A 19,075-nucleotide genomic window follows, 5' to 3' on the forward strand; every position below is an offset into this window, starting at 1 on the left:
ACCTCCACCTCAAAGTCCATCAGGGTACATCAACAGGGCCGGATTAAGACGAAATTGGGCCTGATGCTGAAGTGGAAAAAAGGCCTATTTTTTCTCGGGATTGATGTACAGTAATCCCTCCTCCATCGCGGGGGTTGCGTTCCAGAGCCACCCGCGAAATAAGAAAATCCGCGAAGTAGAAACCATATGTTTATATGGTTATTTTTATATTGTCATGCTTGGGTCACAGATTTGCGCAGAAACACAGGAGGTTGTAGAGAGACAGGAACGTTATTCAAACACTGCAAACAAACATTTGTCTCTTTTTCAAAAGTTTAAACTGTGCTCCATGACAAGACAGAGATGACAGTTCAGTCTCACAATTAAAAGAATGCAAACATATCTTCCTCTTCAAAGGAGCAAATAAATCAATAGTGCTGTTTGCTTTTAAGTATGCGAAGCACCGCGGCACAAAGCTGTTGAAGGCGGCAGCTCACACCCCCTCCGTCAGGAGCAGAGAGAGAGAGAGACAGATAAAAAAATCAATACGTGCCCTTTGAGCTTTTAAGTATGCGAAGCACCGTGCAGCATACTTAAAAGCTGCACACAGAAGGTAGCAAAGTGAAGATAATCTTTCAGCATTTTTAGATGAGCGTCCGTATCGTCTAGGTGTGCGAACAGCCCCCCTGCTCACACCCCCTACGTCAGGATCACAGATAGTCAGCGCAAGAGACAGAGAAAGAAAAGTAAGTTGGGTAGCTTCTCAGCCATCTGCCAATAGCGTCCCTTGTATGAAATCAACTGGGCAAACCAACTGAGGAAGCATGTACCAGAAATTAAAAGACCCATTGTCCGCAGAAACCCGCGAAGCAGCGAAAAATCCGCGATATATATTTAAATATGCTTACATATAAAATCCGCGATGGAGTGAAGCCGCGAAGGGCGAAGCGCGATATAGCGAGGGATTACTGTATGTGCATTCGACACTCACCGTACATGCGCACTCAGACCGACCAAGGAGCCTTAATTGCTTGCGACGCAACCAGCCAGCCTTTATTGAACATGAATAATAATAACGACGTAGTATCATAACAACTCGAGATTAACATCAAACTATGTAACATCAACATTCAATTATTGTCTGAAAAGTGCACATAATGCAGAAAAGGCTAAACCAGATCAATTTAACCTAGGCATATTGTCACCCTAACTACTGCGTTAGTGCTGCTTACTTATATTGCTGTTTTTCGAGCCTTAGCAAGCGCGAATTCTTCAATAGTGTCAGTAAAGTAAAGGCTGCGCAGCAGCTCATGCTCAATGCTCATAAGTGCCAGCATGCTTAGCCTTTCCTGCCCCATTGAGGATCGCAGCTTTCCTTTGACAATTCACAACTTTGAGAATCTCCGCTCGCCGGAGGCATTGGACACCATCATGCACAGATAGATGTGCAACCCAATCTCGACGTTTGGAAATGTCTGAGAAAGATTCAACGATGACAAAAGCCTATACATGGTAAGCTCTGCTGATTCGTTCACCGGTTTCTGAGTAGGCATAAATGCAGCAAATTGTATCAACTGTCACAGCGCAAAGAAAATAGTAACTGTATAATAAGTAACGCTGTGTCTAGGCGTCCGAAAGTCGGACTCCAAATTTCATTCTAAGAATTATTTTGAGGTTAATATAGCAAAGAAAAACTGTTCAGCTTCCGAAAAATTCTCATCTGTTTTCATCTGGGCCTATTTCAGGAATGGGCCTAATGCTGCAGCATCAATAGCACCCACCTTAATCCGGCCATGTGCACCAAGCCTTTGGTGTCTTGTGGACAACCTGTCTCTCTGAGTCAGCCTTTTTTGGATATGAACTTAATCAAAAACAAACACAGAACACGCCTTACTGATGCACATTTGCAAGACTCACTCATAGTTGCAGTGTCAAATTATACCCCATATTACAGTACACAGGTGAACAGCATGCAGTGCCAGGCTTCCCACTGAAACACCATGGCAATGTTAAACTCAAATATTGTGCAAAAATGTGAAAAAATAATTTGTTCAAAAAGTGTAACTGATAAGATTTGTTTAAAATGCTACAGATTTGGTGATTAGTACAAATGTGATAGGATTCATTTAAAAATGTGAAAGAATTGATGTTTTTAAAATCTTACATAGCATAATTTGTACAAACATGGGACAGAGTTCATGATTTGTTCAAAAAATGCTACAAAGGTAGTGTTTAGTACAAACGGGACATGATATATGAATATTCATTATTATTGTTGTTATTACTATTGTAAAAGAGGGTTGTCAGGGACCTCTGGAAATGCACTAATTCGCAGGGTTTAGCTAACAGAAAGCCGAGTGCAGGAGTCATGGTCAGATGACTGGCGATATGAGACTGTTGAATTCCAGTATTTTATATTTTTTTAACATGAAAACCTCCTTTAACCGCCACCTTATTGTGGTGGAGGAGTTTGCGTGTCCCAATGCTCCTAGGAGCTCTGTTGTCCGGGGCTTTATGCCCCTGGTAGGGCCACCCAAGGCAAACTGGTCCTAGGTGAGGGATGAGACAAAGAGCGGTTAAACAAACCTTCTATGATGAATGAAAACTTTGGACGGCGTTTTTCCTTGCCCAGACGCGGGTCACCGGGGCCCTCCTCTGGAGCCAGGCCTGGAGGTGGGGCTCGATGGCGAGCGCTTGGTGGCCAGGCCTGCACCCATGGGGCTCGGCCGGGCACAGCCCGAAGAGGCAACGTGGGTCCCTCTTCCCATGGGCTCACCACCTATGGGAGGGGCCAAGGAGGTCAGGTGCAGTGTGAGTTGGGTAGTGGCCGAAGACGGGGACCTTGGCAGTCCGATCCTTGGCTACAGAAGCTGGCTTTTGGGACGTGGAATGTCACCTCTCTGAAGGGGAAGGAGCCTGAGCTAGTGCATGAAGTCGAGAGGTTCCGGCTAGATATAGTCGGACTCACCTCGACGCACAGCTTGGACTCTGGAACCAATCTCCTTGAGAGGGGCTGAACTCTGTACCACTCTGGAGTTGCCCCTCATGAGAGGTGGCGAGCGGGTGTGGGTATACTTATTGCCCCCCGACTTGGAGCCTGTTCATTGGGGTTTACCCCGGTGGACGAGAGGGTAGCCTCCCCCCGCCTTCGGGTGGGGGTACGGGTCCTAACTGTTGTTTGTGCGTATGCACCAAACAGCAGTTCGGAGTACCCACCCTTTTTGGAGTCCCTGGAGGGGGTGCTAGAGGGCATACCTTCTGGGGACTCCCTCATACTGCTGGGAGACTTCAGTGCTCATGTGGGCAATGACAGTGAGATCTGGAAGGGCGTGATTGGGAGGAATGGCCCCCCCAATCTGAACCCGAGTGGTGTTTTGTTATTGGACTTCTGTGCTCGTCACGGATTGTCCATAACGAACACCATGTTCAAGCATAGGGGTGTTCATATGTGCACTTGGCACCAGGACACCCTAGGCCTCAGTTCGATGATCGACTTTGTGGTCGTGTCGTTGGACTTGCGGCCACATTTCTTGGACACTCGGGTGAAGAGAGGGGTGGAGCTGTCAACTGATCACCACCAGGTGGTGAGTTGGCTTCAATGGTGGGGGAGGATGCCTTTCAGGCCTGGTAGGCCCATACGTGTTGTGAGGGTCTGCTGGGAACGTCTGGCAGAGCCCCCTGTCAGAAGTAGCTTCAACTCCCACCTCCGGCAGAACTTTGACCACATCCCAAGGGAGGTGGGGGACATTGAATCCAAATGGGCCACGTTCCGTGCCTCTATTGTTGAGGCGGCTGACCAGAGCTGTGGCCGTAAGGTGGTCGGTGCCTGTCGTGGCGTCACTCCCCGAACCCGTTGGTGGACACCGGCGGTGAGGGATGCCGTCAAGCTGAAGAAGGAGTCCTACAGGACCTTTTTGTCCTGTGGGACTCTGGAGGCAGCTGATAGGTACCGGCAGGCCAAGCGGAATGCGGCTTTGGTGGTTGCTGAGGCATAAACTCGGGAGTGGGAGGAGTTTGGGGAGGCCATGGAGAACGAATTTCGGACGGCTTCTAGGAGATTCTGGTCCACCGTCCAGCGTCTCAGGAGAGGGAAGCAGTGCAGTGTCAACACTGTATATGGTGGGGATGGTGCACTGCTGACCTCGACTCGGGACGTTGTGGTTCGGTGGGGGGAGTATTTCGAAGACCTCCTCAAACCCACTAACATACCTTCCAATGAGGAAGCAGAGCCTTGGGACTTGGAGGTGGGCTCCCCCATCTCTGGGACTGAGGTCACCGAGGTGGTCAAAAAACTCCTTGGTGGCAGGGCCCCGGGGGTGGATGAGATACGCCCGGAGTTTCTCAAGGCTCTGGATGTTGTAGGGCTGTCTTGGTTGACATGTCTCTGCAACATCGCATGAACATCAGGGACAGTGCCTCTGGATTGGCAGACTGGGGTGGTGGTCCCCCTCTTTAAGAAAGGGGACCGGAGGGTGTGTTCCAACTACAGAGGGATCACACTCCTCAGCCTCCCTGGAAAAGTCTATTTGGGGGTTCTGGAGAGGATGGTCTGTCGGATAGTTGAGCCTCGGATTCAGGAGGAACAGTGTGGTTTTTGTCCTGGTCGTGGAACAGTGGACCAGCTCTACACCCTTAGCAGAGTCCTGGAGGGTGCATGGGAGTTCGCCCAACCAGTCTACATGTGTGTTGTGGATTTGGAAAAGGCATTCGACTGTGTCCCTCGGGGAATCCTGTGGGGGGTACTCTGAGAGTATGGAGTACCGGACCCCCTGATAAGGGCTGTTCGGTCCCTGTACGATCGGTGCCAGAGCTTGGTCCGCATTGCCGGCAGTAAGTCAAAACCGTTTCCAGTGAGAGTTGGACTCCGCCAGGGCTGCCCTTTGTCACCAATTCTGTTCATAACTTTTATGGACAGAATTTCTAGGCGCAGCCAGGGCGTTGAGGGGTCCGGTTTGGTGCACTCAGGATTGGGTCACTGCTTTTTGCAGATGATGTTGTTCTGTTTGCTTCATCAGGCCGTGATTTTCAGCTCTCTCTGGATCGGTTCGCAGCTGAGTGTGAAGCGGCTATAATGGGAATCAGCTCCTCCAAATCCGAGACCATGGTCCTCAGCGGGAAAAGGGTGGAGTGCCCTCTCAGGGTTGGTAGCGAGATCCTGCCCCAAGTGGAGGAGTTCAAGTATCTCGGGACCTTGTTCACGAATGAGGGAAGAATGGAGCGTGAGATCGACAGGCGGATCGGTGCGGCATCCGCAGTAATGCGGGTTCTGCATCGGTCTGTCGTGGTGAAAAAGGAGCTGAGCCGCAAGGTGAAGCTCTCAATTTACCAGTCAATCTATGTTCCTACCCTCACCTATGGTCATGAGCTATGGGTAGTGACCGAAAGAACGATATCGCGAATACAAGCGGCTGAAATGAGTTTCCTCCGCAGGGTGTCTGGGCTTTCCCTTAAAGACAGGGTGAGAAGCTCAGTCATCCGGGAGGGGCTCAGAGTAGAGCCACTGCTCCTCCGCATCGAAAGGAGTCAGATGAGGTGGCTTGGGCATCTGATCAGGATGCCTCCTGGACGCCTCCCTGGTGTGGTGTTCCGGGCACGTCTAACCGGGAGGAGGCCCAGGGGAAGACCCAGGACACGCTGGAGGGACTATGTCTCTTGGCTGGCCTGGGAACGCCTTGGGATTCTCCCGGAAGAGCTAGAAGAAGTGGCCGGGGAGAGGGAAGTCTGGGCATCTCTGCTCAAGTTGCTGCCCCCATGACCCGACCTCGGATAAGCGGAAGAGAATGGATGGATGAATTAACGTGAAAAAAACCAACTGAAACGATAAACAAACAAACATGCTGAAGATAAACCAATATGACAGAAAGAAAAATCTGCCGTGAACAGGCAATCACTTTCAGTCGAGGACCTGACCTTATTAAACTTTCTTACAACTATTATCTTTAAAGGTGAACCATGCAACTTTATGTTATTCAAGAAGTTTGTATCAAACAACTAGCTCTTCGTATTACTCCATACCCTTGAAGCAGCTCTCAGTTTTGAAAAGGTTGGTGACCCCTGGTTTAGTCTCTCGAGTTTACTTTGAATGGGGTGAAAACAAAAAAAAAAACATCCATTGAGGGGCAGTTATACAAATGGAAACGCCTTGTTGATGAGAGAGGTCAGGAGAGAATGGCCAGACTGTTTTGAGCTGACAGAAGGGCAATAGTCAGACAAGAACAGAAAGCTGAGACTGCAGTGGGCACAGGCTCAACAAGACTGTAAAAACATAGTCTGGCCCGATGAGTCTCGATTGCTGCTGAGACACATAGATGGTGGGGTCAAAATTTGGCGCCAATAGCATGATTCCTTGCACCCAATGTGCTTTGTGCTGCAGCAACAGTCCCAGCCACGGAGGGAGTTGGGTGTAATACTTTGGGGAATGTTTTCTTGGCACATTTTCAGCCAGTTTAATACCAGTCAATATTGTTTGAATGCCACGGCCTATTTGAGTATTGTTGTTGACCGTGTGCATCCCTTCATGGCTACAATTTATCCCTCTTCTAATGGCTGGTTCCAGCATGATAATGACACAAAGCAATAGTCATCTCAAACTGGATTCATGAAGATGATGGTGAGTTGAGTGTTCCTCGGTGGCATTCCCAGTCACAGGATCCGAATTCAATCAAACACTTTTGGGATGTGCTAGAATGGGAGATTCAGAGCAGAAATTGCACTATGCCATTAAGTCAACCTGAATCTCGTAATAATGTTTCCAAATTTCATGGAATCCATACCACGAAGAAGAGAGCAAACTGAGGGTCTATGCTGTATTATTATGGTGTTCCTAATAATTTGCTCAGTGAGTGTATATGGTGGCATAATGGTTAGCAATACTTCCCCACAGCTCAAGGCAACTGAGATTAAACCGAAGTCTGGTCACTCAGTGTGGGGTTTTCATGTCCTTCCTGTGCCTGGATTGTTTTTTCATTGGTGTTCTCCAGTTTTCTTTCTACATCCTCAGAGAGGTGCCTGTTATTTAATGATTATAAAATAGCCATGTGTGGCCCTCTGTCCAGGGTTGATTCCAGCCTTACACCCAGGGCTACTAGGACAGGGTTCACCATAGCTCCATAGGAAACATATTTATTGTAGCAGCACGTGGTGTTGACTGTTGCTGAGTGCCAATGGATTCTTAAAAGAACAGTGCTCTGTTGACACTGCAGTTGAAATTCTTGGTGACTTTGCAGGTGTGCCATTTTTTTCTGGGAATCCCTGCAGCTAACTCTGAAGCTGCTCATTTTAAAAATGGAATGCCAGCTCATACTGTTGATGAATCACAACAAGTCTGATGCAACTTGTCAATGTCATGACAATATAAGTATGCAGTATGTACGAGGTGGGACCCAAAAATAATGAGAATTATTTTTTAAAAAAATTGTAAATTTCTCAGAGCATTTCCTAAATTTAATCACCCTCAAAATAGTCTCTCAGAGACGCAATACACTTGTCCGACCGCTTTTTCCATTGTTCACAACTGTTCTGAAACTCTTGCAAAGTGATAGCATTCAGTGCCTCCATTGTTTGCTTCTTGACGTCCTCTACATCCTGAAAATGCTTTCCTTTAAGGTCCTTTAAGGTATACTCATTCTTGGAAATAAGAAAAAATCACAGGATGCAAGGTCCAGGGAGTAGGTGGAGTGGGAAACCATTGTCATCCCGTTTTTCTTGAGAAACTGCTACACACTCAATGGTGTGTTGTTGAGATGCAGAAGCCACTCGCCTGATCGCCACAATTCGGGTCGTTTTCTCCGCACTGCGTCACACAGTCACTTGAGCACTTCAAGGATGCCGCTTGGTGAAATGATGCAGTGGGCAGTCTAGTTCACGCACCCAGCGGCAAGTGTTGGAATTATTGGCCTTTCAGCCTCCAGCAAAAAATTCTCACTATTTTTAAGTCCCTCCTTTATTCACCAAACTACATTGGAAGTAACGTCAAAAAGAAGGGTGTTAACAGGGGGAAAGCAATACCTTGGTGGACTGAGGAGTGCTTGGAAGCAGTTAGTGAGAGAAATGAAGCTTTAAGGAAAGTCAATAAAATATCACTGTCTGTATTATTTTACTAAGTGTGAAAGGGCTCAGGCACTTGTGAGGAGAGTTAAAGCATTCATGCAAAAGTTTGATTAGCTGTGGCAATATTTTTAACTCATGTCCTGGGATTGTCTTTCATTATTTACAATCTATTCCCTTTTGGGTTAATTTAGTTGAAATCAGAAAAGTAGAAAGATTTCTTTTTTCTTCTCACGCACTACATGAGCAATATATAATGCAGCGATAAGCAGTATGGAGTAAACTTGTTCTGAACCTCACAGACAGAAGAAAGACTTGTCTCTGTTATGTGTCATGGTTTCCATGCTAAAACACAATAAAAAAAAGTGGGTTAAAATGTGGCAGAACTTGCTGTACCTTTTATCTTGGACAGCGCTGGCTATCACAAGAAGGGGTGAGCACAACTGTGCTGCAAGGCCGACATTCAGTCGATAAATGTGACACAGAGAGCAGTTTTCAGTCAATTAAGTTGAAATGGTCCGGCGATGAGATCAGTGACTGCGGTTGGCAAATCTGACATACCCCATGAGCGATGTAACATCGGCTTTATCCAGCTGTCAAATAACAGTAAGATGCAATGGACAAAGGAGCCAGCAGTTCACTATCTAACATGGACCCATTAATGCCTGCGATTTTGTAGTATTAATATTTTATATGGTGTGTGCGTTCATCATGCAGTATCTCTTATAATAAAATATGTCGAAAGAAGTGAAAGGGAAAAAAGCTACAAAAGTGAGAATTACTAAACTATTTTGGGCCACAAATCATTTGAATGACATCTTCGGAAAGGTGAAATCAGGGGATGATAATGAAGGAACTGGGTAAGAACAAGACCCTGTAAGCCACCATTATGACCCACCACAACCACATTTGAAGACCCTCAGTGGAAGACATTCTTAAATGCAGAGCATATTTTGAAAAGTAGTCTGCCCTTTAGATACATTACAACAGTTCCCCCTAGTGGTGTGTCTGATATGTGTATGCACCTCTTGACCAGTTGATAGCAGGACTGTCTTACTATGAGGATAGATAAGAGGACACAGAAACAGGAGCAGCTGTACTCTGTGCCCATGACAGTGTTAGTACTACTACATGATTAATTATACATCAGTGTATAAACTATAGTTTCACTTCCTCTGCATTGTACATATTAGGATGCACACATTTAGAACATACTTTTTAATTGGGGACAAGGGGACATCAGAATCTCAGGGTAGACAAAGGAAATCTTTCTCCAAGTGCAGTCCCATCTAGGGGTCTATCAGGGTGAGTACAAAAGTATCACTTAATTTGTGGCAAACAACTGCATTTTGAGCAGATAGGGGATGTTGGACCTGCGTATCTGATTAACCACAGTACTCAGTGTTAATAAAGAGCACAGCAGCGTTTGGCACTGTACTTCACACTTTTGAAAAACAATGGCTTGCAATTTATAGCAAGCCGGCTTACCTTCAGGAATGTAAACACTTTCTGCTCATTCTCTCCGTTCACCAATCCCTTTTGAAAAAGTTGAAAATTTGGAACAAAATCTTTTCCTGGTTTGACATACCTGAAGGGAGCAAAAAAAGACACAAAGGTTCTCCACAGTCCAAAATTAAGATAGGCAAAATATAAAACATGTCTCAAGTTGTATTTTTATATCTAGAAAGCTTACGTATGAGATTTTTTTCTGACTCTTGAGCAGTCTGAAATTCACTAGGGAGGCAAGGCCATGGAGCAAAATATTATAATTATCTGTAATTTGATTCACAAATTCTAATTTGATCTTTAAAAGGAAGATTTTGTAACAAGCTCTAAATGTAACTGGAAGTGAATAGAATGGCTTGAGAACTGCAGTTAGCCATATGCCAGTTAGCTAAGAGGTGTTTAAAGGGTAATAAAAATGTGATAAGCCATAAATCGAGCTTAAGAAATAGAAGACAGTTTTTTTTTTTTAATACTCACTTTAAACCTTGTAAGATGTCTTCATTTTTTCCAGGTTCCAGCTGCCCAAATTGGTTAGAAGGGAATCCCAGAATAGCAAAGCCATACTGGGACATCTCCTCCTGTAGTGCATTCAGTTCTTTAAAACATAAGAAATGTCAAAAGACAAGCCAGTGAGATTAAGGAATCTTGAACGTTTCTTAGAACAGCAGCATTTATAACATTGTGGTACTTCGTCTAGACAGATCGAAAGTTATTTGCCGTGGCAACATGTCAGATCATCATTCACAGTTACTAACGGTTACATGGCTATAACGTCACAGGATGGATGGATTTGATTCAACGCATCTCCTTTCACGGTCTGTTTATCCTGTCTCTCCCAGCAGTAGTGACAGCAATTCAGCAGAGCATCTCAGATGGGGTGCCAGGTTATTGCATTTTTCAACTTGTGTTTGTTACTTAAGAGCTATAAGGTGGCACAGCAATAAGCGCTTCAGCCTCAGAGGTCCTGGAGGGCAGGTTTGAAGCTGACCTGGTGACAGGCTGCGTGGAGTTTGCACATCTATGGTGTGGTTGTGAGTGTGCTTTGTGATGGATTGGCACCCCATCCAGTGTTCCTTCCTTCATTGCTCCCAGTTTAATGGTCACAACCCTGAGAAATGGATTTGATGGGTTCAGAGAAGGTTGGATGGAAGTACAATTTTTAAAACAAGATAAAGGGAGGTGAGAGGCTGGAACAGTGTTTACCAGTGGCTCGAGCTCAGCTCACTGTCGATGTGGCGTTTGTGAGTTCTCCTGATGTCTTGGTGGCTTTGCTTCACGGCATTCCAGTTCATTCCCACATCCCAAAGACCTGCATGCTGGGCTAATTGATATGAGTGGGTGCAGTGATGGAGTGCTGTGCTGTGTCTAAGGGTCAATCCTGTCCACTGCTCAATACTGTACTCCACACAATTATGTTTGGCCAAAAGAACATTCAGAAAACAGATGGATGAATAGATATTACAGAGTGTTGTATTTTCTTGCTTTAAAAAATATAGTGTGGTTGGATTAAGGATTTATTATCTAAATTATTGTGCATACATAGATATTAAAAACTCATGTATTTTGAGAAGAATTCCTGGAAAAGAAATCAATACAGTTTATATAACGGTCCATAGCATTGCTGCATTACTGCTCTTCAGTCCAGTTATGGAATGCATCTGCATGTTCTCCTTTTCTTGTTGTGAGTGTCCTCGAGGGACTTTGACTTGAACATCAAAGACATGATGCTCCTTGGTGAACTGAACATCTATAGGTGATCATTTCTGCCAGGACCATTTTTCCAAAGAGAAAATGGTGAGATGGTGCCAAGACATCTCTGAGAGAAGTCAACATTCAGAGGGAGTACATGGATGTAGTGCAGAGCTAAAAGTAACTCGGGGTTCACAAGAACAAGAAACTGGACTGGGCTGACTGGACAGTGATGTTGTACAAGAAGGGCAAGAGCAGACTGAACTTCACGAGGAGACTCAGGTCTTTTGATGTGTGCAGCAAGCTGTTTGAAATGTTCTACCAGTCCATAGTAGCCAGTGTGGTGTTCTACACTGAGGATTCCAGGGGAAGAGACTTGAGCTCAAAAATAGCACAAAACCTGAATAAATCTATCAGGAATGTCTGCTCTATCACAGGATGAGCCCTGAACACAGTGGACACTGCTCTGGAAAAGAGGATGGTGGAAGAATGCCATCATGAAAAATCCCCTCCAACCCCTCCAGGAGGCGCTCTCTTGGAACTCTTTTAGCCACAGGCTCATTCCAGCACAGGGTGCTAAGAAGTGTCTCTGAGAGTCTTTTGTGCCTACTGATATAAAGCAATTCAATGCTTCCACCCAATGTACTAGTTAAGTGTATTTTTATTTATTTACTTATCGATTGGCTGTATTATCTGTCCATATGAGTCCTTATCCTTGTTTTTTATGTTTTTGCTGCCATTTGCATCTGAATTTCCACATGGGATTAATGAAGCTAATGGAATCTAAACTAAGCTAATGATATGCATTTTTAAACATTAAAATAAAAATGATTACATATTTTTAATTAATTTTACATTTGAAAAATTTCTAAGTGCAGTGCTTTTTTCCTGGCTATTCATCTGCTCCACTAGGCCCCATTGCTTTTTTGGACAGTGAAGTTTTGCTAATACAGGGTGAGCCAAAAAGAAGTACTACATTTCAAACATTTATTCTACAAAAATGCTACAAAATAAAATAAATTTCATTATGACACAAGAAAGGGTTTACAAAATGGATTTTTTTTCACTGTGTTTTAAAAATGATGTCTTCAAGGTGGTGGCTATTATTAGTGATTCACTCTTCGCGACGATTTCTGAACACTCGTGTGATTCGTTCAGGCATTTCAAGGGGAATAGTGGCAATTTCGTGGCGAATAGCGTCCTTGAGGGCTTTAAGGTTTTGAGGTTGGTGTGTGTATACCTTCCACTTGAGATAGCCCCACAAGAAGAAATTGCACGGAGCGAGATCAGGCGAACGTGAAGGCCACCCGACATCGCCGTGCTGGGAGATCAATTTTCCCGGAAACATCTCTCACAAAACTTGCATGGATCTTTGCGCCATATGAGTTGTTGCTTCATCCTGTTGAAACCAGGCTTCCACCATATCCATTTCTTCCAGTTCTCTAGCATTTCAATGTAATGTTCTGAAGTCATGGTGACCGTTGCTCCCCCCTCCTTAGAAAAGAAAGGACTACAATGCCAAATTCTGCAACGCCGCACCAAACTGTAACACACTCGCTGCACAGAGCTCTCTGATGAAGTTGAAGAGGGTTGGTTTCAGCCCATTAGCGAAAGTTTTGCTTATTTACGCAACCATTCAAATGGAAATGTGCCTGGTCACTGCACATGATGATGGCATCTCGGTGAACGGTTTGCAGAATGTTCGCACACAACTCTCTACGGCTCTTCCAGTCTCTCTCAGTGAGTTCCTGCACTGCCATCATTTTCTATAGATGGAAATTAAGGTCCTCATGCAAAATCCTCCTCAAAGATGTACTGGAAATGCCCAAGGCAGAAGCATGTTTGCATGCTGAATGCCTAGGAGACTGCAAAATTGATTCCCTTACAACTTAGATGTTTTCAGGTGTTTGTGTGGTCCGAGGACGTCCTGGAGATTTTCTGTTCAATGTTGTACCTGTCTTGTCTAAATTTAGCCACCCACTGAAGAATTGTTTTCCGATTTGGGATGTCACCGTTAGGAGGAATGCTGAAGTGCATTCAGAAGGCACGTTGCGTAGTGATGATGGATTTGTTGTTTTTGAAGAAAGCTTCGACAGTGAAAGCACAGTACGCACCGGGCCAAGGCATGTTGCTGACTGAAAACTACAAGGGTTTGCCTATCATAGGACTCCCACCCCAACCCACTTGGCTGCCTTTTCTTCACGCAATGGCCTTGAGAATTGTGGTACTTCATTTTGGCCCACCCTGTCTTACCAACATAACACTTTCTTTGTTTATTCTTTTTAATGTTACTTTTCCTTACTTTGAGGGAAATTCCATTTAGTGAGACACTCACTTTTAACACATAATTCAAATAAAATCTCGGCAACATTCAGAATGGAGAATTATGTTTTTCTTACCTTCCATGTTTCCTCGATAAATGCCAGAAGGTTTTAATAAAAATGAAACCTACACATTTCTAAAGTATTTTAGCTGTACACTATACTTACCGAGGTACTGCATGGTGAGTCCACAGTAAGTTGCCAAGTTGACAAAAAGGACTGTCTTCCCAGCATACTCATTAAAAGAGACATTCTTGCTCCCATCTAGTATCGTGGCCCCATAGCTGTGGATGTTGCCTTCAACATCAGAGTTGCAAGAAACCTTCCAAATAAAAAAAACATTATGCAATTCAGCAGTAAATAACAGAAACAGTGAAAATGATCTCTGTACTGAAATGAAGTGAGTTGGACAATAATAATAGTAACAATAATTATTTATGTAGAACTTCCATCCATCCATCCATTTTCCAACCCGCTGAATCCGAACACAGGGTCACGGGGGTCTGCTGGAGCCAATCCCAGCCAACACAGGAACCAATCCTGGGCAGGGTGCCAACCCACCACAGGACACACACAAACACACCCACACACCAAGCACACACTAGGGCCAATTTAGAATCGCCAATCCACCTAACCTGCATGTCTTTGGACTGTGAGAGGAAACCGGAGCGCCCGGAGGAAACCCACGCAGACACGGGGAGAACATGCAAACTCCACGCAGGGAGGACCCGGGAAGTGAACCCAGGTCCCCAGGTCTCCCAACTGTGAGGCAGCAGCACTACCCACTGCGCCACCGTGCCGCCCATGTAGAACTTGTCTTACCTAGTCAATGTTCTTCTGCATAGTATGGTGGACAGCTGGGATGCCTTCATAACAGAAGGACCGTTGGATCAAGTGTGCACAAGGCATTATTTTTCCCTAGATCACTATGTGGCAGTCCCCCAGGTTTTTACGGATTCCCACACAGCACACAGGAAATTGGAGTTTGTTGGCTTAGCCCTGTTTGGTTCTGAGGTTGCCACCAGCGGGTGATGCAGGGATTGGGGATCCGTACTTTGGCAGGCTCCCACCTCACCTGGAAGTGCTTCTGGACCAAGCTTACAGTGATACAAGTACTACTAGGTATTACAGTATATAAAAGAAGCCCACAGCCTCAACTCGGGGAGCCAGGGTCAGAAGGAAGGAGACGAAGCTTGCTTGGAATGTTCCTGTGCTTTGTAACTGTGGTTGTGTGGTGGGAAATACTTGATGGAAGGATTTCCCACAATAAAAGCATTTGTTTATGGTGACATGACATGTGTCCAGAGCCTGTCTGAGTGAGATGTTTGAGGTGCTGGAGTGCCCCCTGGTGGCCACAAGAGATAGTGAGGAGCCACCAACATGCAGCATCCACCGGAATGATGTGTTGGCAGCAATTTATGTGCCAGTACACTCACCAGACATTAGCTATTATGTGGTAAAGGGATGAGAGAGATAGCCAATTAGAGACAGGGGATGATTAGGGGCAAGAACGACCAGGCTGTGGTTTGCAATTTAGCCAAAACCTTACTCTTTTGAAAGATGTTCAGAGATCTTTAAGGACCACAGAGAGTCAAAACCTCAGTTCTTACTCGAAGGATAGATAAATTGTTCACGCTAAACACTGTGTGGCCAAAGGCAGTAGAATCTCTAGTTTTTGCATCATCTTTTTCATTGTTTGACATATTTGCACAGGTTTTCTTTTTTATATATTTCTTTAACAGAAAATAGATAAAAAACTTTAAGTTATCACAGGTTGCCAAAGCATCAAACAAAAGACATGCCATTGACACTGATACAGATTTGACCATTGTCTGTTACAAGTTAGCTTTGAAACTCTGGACTTTGCCAGCTTACATCTCCATTGAAAAGGAAGTGGAGATTTTTTTTAAATTTCAGAGAACCTACAGTTAGGTCCATAAATATTTGGACAGAGACAACTTTTTTCTAATTTTGGTTCTGTACATTACCACAATGAATTTTAAATGAAACAACTCAGATGCAGTTGAAGCGCAGACTTTCAGCTTTAATTCAGTGGAGTGAACAAAACGATTGCATAAAAATGTGAGCCAACTAAAGCATTTTTTAACACAATCCCTTCATTTCAGGAGCTCAAAAGTAATTGGACAATTGACTCAAAGGCCATTTCATGGACAGGTGTGGGCAAGTCCGTCGTTATGTCATTATCAGTTAAGCAGATAAAAGGCATGGAGTTGATTTGAGGTGTGGTGCTTGCAATTGGAAGATTTTGCTGTGAATAGACAACATGTGGTCAAAGGAGCTCTCCATGCAGGTGAAAGAAGCCATCATTAAGCTGCAGAAACAGAAAAAACCCATCCGAGAAATTGCTACGATATTACGAGTGGCAAAATCTACAGTTTGGTACATCCTGAGAAAGAAAGCAAGCACTGGTGAACTCAGCAACGCAAAAAGACCTGGACGTCCACGGAAGACAACAGTGGTGGATGATCGCAGAATCATTTCCATGGTGAAGAGAAACCCCTTCACAACAGCCAACCAAGTGAACAACACTCTCCAGGGGGTATGCGTATCGATATCCAAGTCTACCAGAAAGAGAAGACTGCATGAAAGTAAATACAGAGGGTGCACTGCAAAGTGCAAGCCACTCATAAGCCTCAAGAATAGAAAGGCTAGATTGAACTTTGCTAAAGAACATCTAAAAAAGCCAGCACAGTTCTGAAAAAACATTCTTTGGACAGATGAGACCAAGATCAACCTCTACCAGAATGACGGCAAGAGAAAAATATGGAGAAGGCGTGGAACAGCTCATTATCCAAAGCATACCACATCATCTGTAAAACACGGTGGAGGCAGTGTGATGGCTTGGGCGTGCATGGCTGCCAGTGGCACTGGGACACTAGTGTTTATTGATGATGTGACACAGGACAGAAGCAGACGAATGAATTCTGAGGTGTTCAGAGACATACTGTCAGCTCAAATCCAGCTAAATGCAGTCAAATTGATTGGGCGGCGTTTCATGATATAGATGGACAATGACCCAAAACATACAGCCAAAGCAAAGAAGTGGAAAATTCTTGAATGGCCAAGTCAGTCACCTGATCTTAACCCAATTGAGCATGCATTTCACTTGTTGAAGACTAAACTTCAGACAGAAAGGCCCACAAACAAACAGCAACTGAAAGCCGCTGCAGTAAAGGCCTGGCAGAGCATTAAAAAGGAGGAAACCCAGCATCTGGTGATGTCCATGAGTTCAAGACTCCAGGCTGTCATTGCCAGCAAAGGGTTTTCAACCAAGTATTAGAAATGAACATTTTATTTCCAGTTATTTAATTTGTCCAATTACTTTTGAGCCCCTGAAATGAAGGGATTGTGTTAAAAAAAATGCTTTAGTTGCCTCACATTTTTATGCAATTGTTTTGTTCACCCCACTGAATTAAAGCTGAAAGTCTGCACTTCAACTGCATCTGAGTTATTTCATTTAAAATTCATTGTGGTAATGCACAGAACCAAAATTAGAAAAAAGTTGTCTCTGTCCAAATATTTATGAACCTAACTGTTATGTGATAATTATAAATCCAACATTATCTAGCTCAACTATGAATGTCTTATTCCTGGCATGTCAGACACCGGGCTCTGCCAAATGCTTCATTCACATTTTAATGTAACATAGCTTTGTTAAATTCTGAGTTACAGAGGGCTGCAAGAAAGGAAAGACAGCCCTGAGCAGGGCACCAGTATGCTTTTCAGAATTATTGTGATACCCATTGAGAAGGCATGTTCACTATACACCATATTATATCCTGTTTCACAAAAGAAATTGTCACTCGATCACACCCAGAGATGTTCTTGTGAGTTTCTAACGGCCAGGAAAATGCAGACTGTCCATCTAATTGATAATTCTAGTAGAATACATCTACAGCTTAGGTGCTACTGTCTAAATGTGCACACAATACACCATAAGAGTGACTTGGTCTTAAAACAAGTGTCAGGTGGCGCTGTGTGATGATGCTGATGACATCGCTCTGCAGTGTGAGCATGGACTGCTCTGAATTGTTAGGTGTGTTCACACTTGACATGCTACATGATTTATAGTTCTGTCATTCCACATTTCAACATGGCTTGGCCACACCACTTATGCAAACACTTTGTATGCTCACATTACACAAATGAAAGCCTTTTGTCATGTCCATTATAAAGAGTTTCTATTTCAAGGGTGAATTGGAGGCTTTATGTTTTATAGAAATTCTGTTGCATTGCCTACGTTTTGTTTTATCACCAATTAAGAGAATTCTGTGATTCAGCTTAAAATGAGTAAAAAACACAGCCGGAACGTTTTCACATCTGTATTGCAATCAATCAAACAGCTACATTTCCCCTGACTCTCTTGCTCAATTTTTAGAAATCTTCTTACATTGCTCGAATTATCTGCTGCAAGAATTAAAAGCGCAACCACCTCCTATACTTCAAATTGGCAGTCCTATTTGTGATTTGTACAAAGTCAAATGGATTTTTAAATTAATTAGTTTTTGCTATCCCTCTCTAAGTAATTCAGATCTCATTCTTCTTTTTACTCTTTTCTTTTTTTTTTAATTTTATTGTAATCATTCATACAAATTGATCAATTTTTACAATAAATAGGATTGAAAAGCAAGTCGACCCCGACCCCTGAGAGAGAGAGCATGGCCAACGGGGTAAAACTTAAGGCTTGTAAACATACCTAAATTCATAAGTTTAATAGGCCAGTAGAGATGAATGGAGAAAAACTTTTTTCTTTCTTCTTTTTTTTTAATTATTTTATGAGTACATTGGGCTGTGGAGTGGGTGCTGGCTGGGCATTGCAGGCCTGATGTTCTTACTTCATGATGTTTTTAATGGTTCATTCTTGATTTGAATTACTCTGCATCTGTGTATTTTTTTATAATGCAAATTTGATCACAAAAAAATCAATATCTCAATTAAAAAAGCTACAAGTCGGTAAACTCATTTTAAAGTAGATGACCTTGTCAGTCTGGATGCAAGAGATGTCTGAATGGCCTTAGATGTGCTGTTCATTTGGCCATGTAGTATTGAGGGCTCCTGTTGCTCTTTGCAATCATTTTGAAGGTCCTCCGTATCTTAGCAGAGTCACCATAGTCTTATATCTTCTCTTTTTGTAGTCTGTTTGGCTTACATTAGGCAGGTCAATTTCAAAATATTTAATGTGGCGTTGTAAACCTCTCCAAATGTGCAGCCACCTTCAGCTCTCTTCTTGAGGTCATCAGACCCTTACAAAAATTAAATTCATGTAAAATATAATTTTAAGGAATACTTTCCTACTTATAAGAATATATTTTAAATGTTACAAAATTTCAGGGGTAAAATATATTACAATATCTTGCAGCATTCTGAAATATATTGTAACATACTGATTTTTTTGTATATTGCAGTATATTTTTCCAAAATATACAAATAAATTTTTTAAAAAGTAGGAATAATTTACTATAAGAAACATTTTGAAAAATGTAGTGTAAGGGCAGGTTATCATATACTGTACA

At 43.6% G+C, this 19,075-nt stretch overlaps 1 protein-coding gene across 3 annotated transcripts in view; it reads right to left on the reverse strand.

The window, feature by feature from the left end:
• gpx3 (glutathione peroxidase 3) overlaps positions 1–19,075 on the reverse strand; it is a 103,650-nt gene that overhangs the window by 76,329 nt on the left and 8,246 nt on the right. For 2 of the 3 annotated variants that reach the window (XR_007936294.1, XM_028813228.2), the window contains exons 2-4: positions 13,710–13,863; positions 10,009–10,126; positions 9,514–9,613 (exon numbers count right to left, since the gene is read on the reverse strand). The exons of the other annotated variant lie outside the window; for it this stretch is intronic. Coding sequence is in view for 1 of the 2 variants with exons in the window: in XM_028813228.2 (XP_028669061.1) it covers positions 9,514–9,613; positions 10,009–10,126; positions 13,710–13,863 (372 nt within the window). In the remaining variant the exon portion in view is untranslated. The remainder of the gene's footprint in view (positions 1–9,513; positions 9,614–10,008; positions 10,127–13,709; positions 13,864–19,075) is intronic. 3 annotated transcript variants of the gene reach the window in all.

The sequence above is a fragment of the Erpetoichthys calabaricus genome, chromosome 11 (genome assembly GCF_900747795.2).
Source record: "Erpetoichthys calabaricus chromosome 11, fErpCal1.3, whole genome shotgun sequence".
Classification (NCBI taxonomy): domain Eukaryota; kingdom Metazoa; phylum Chordata; class Cladistia; order Polypteriformes; family Polypteridae; genus Erpetoichthys; species Erpetoichthys calabaricus.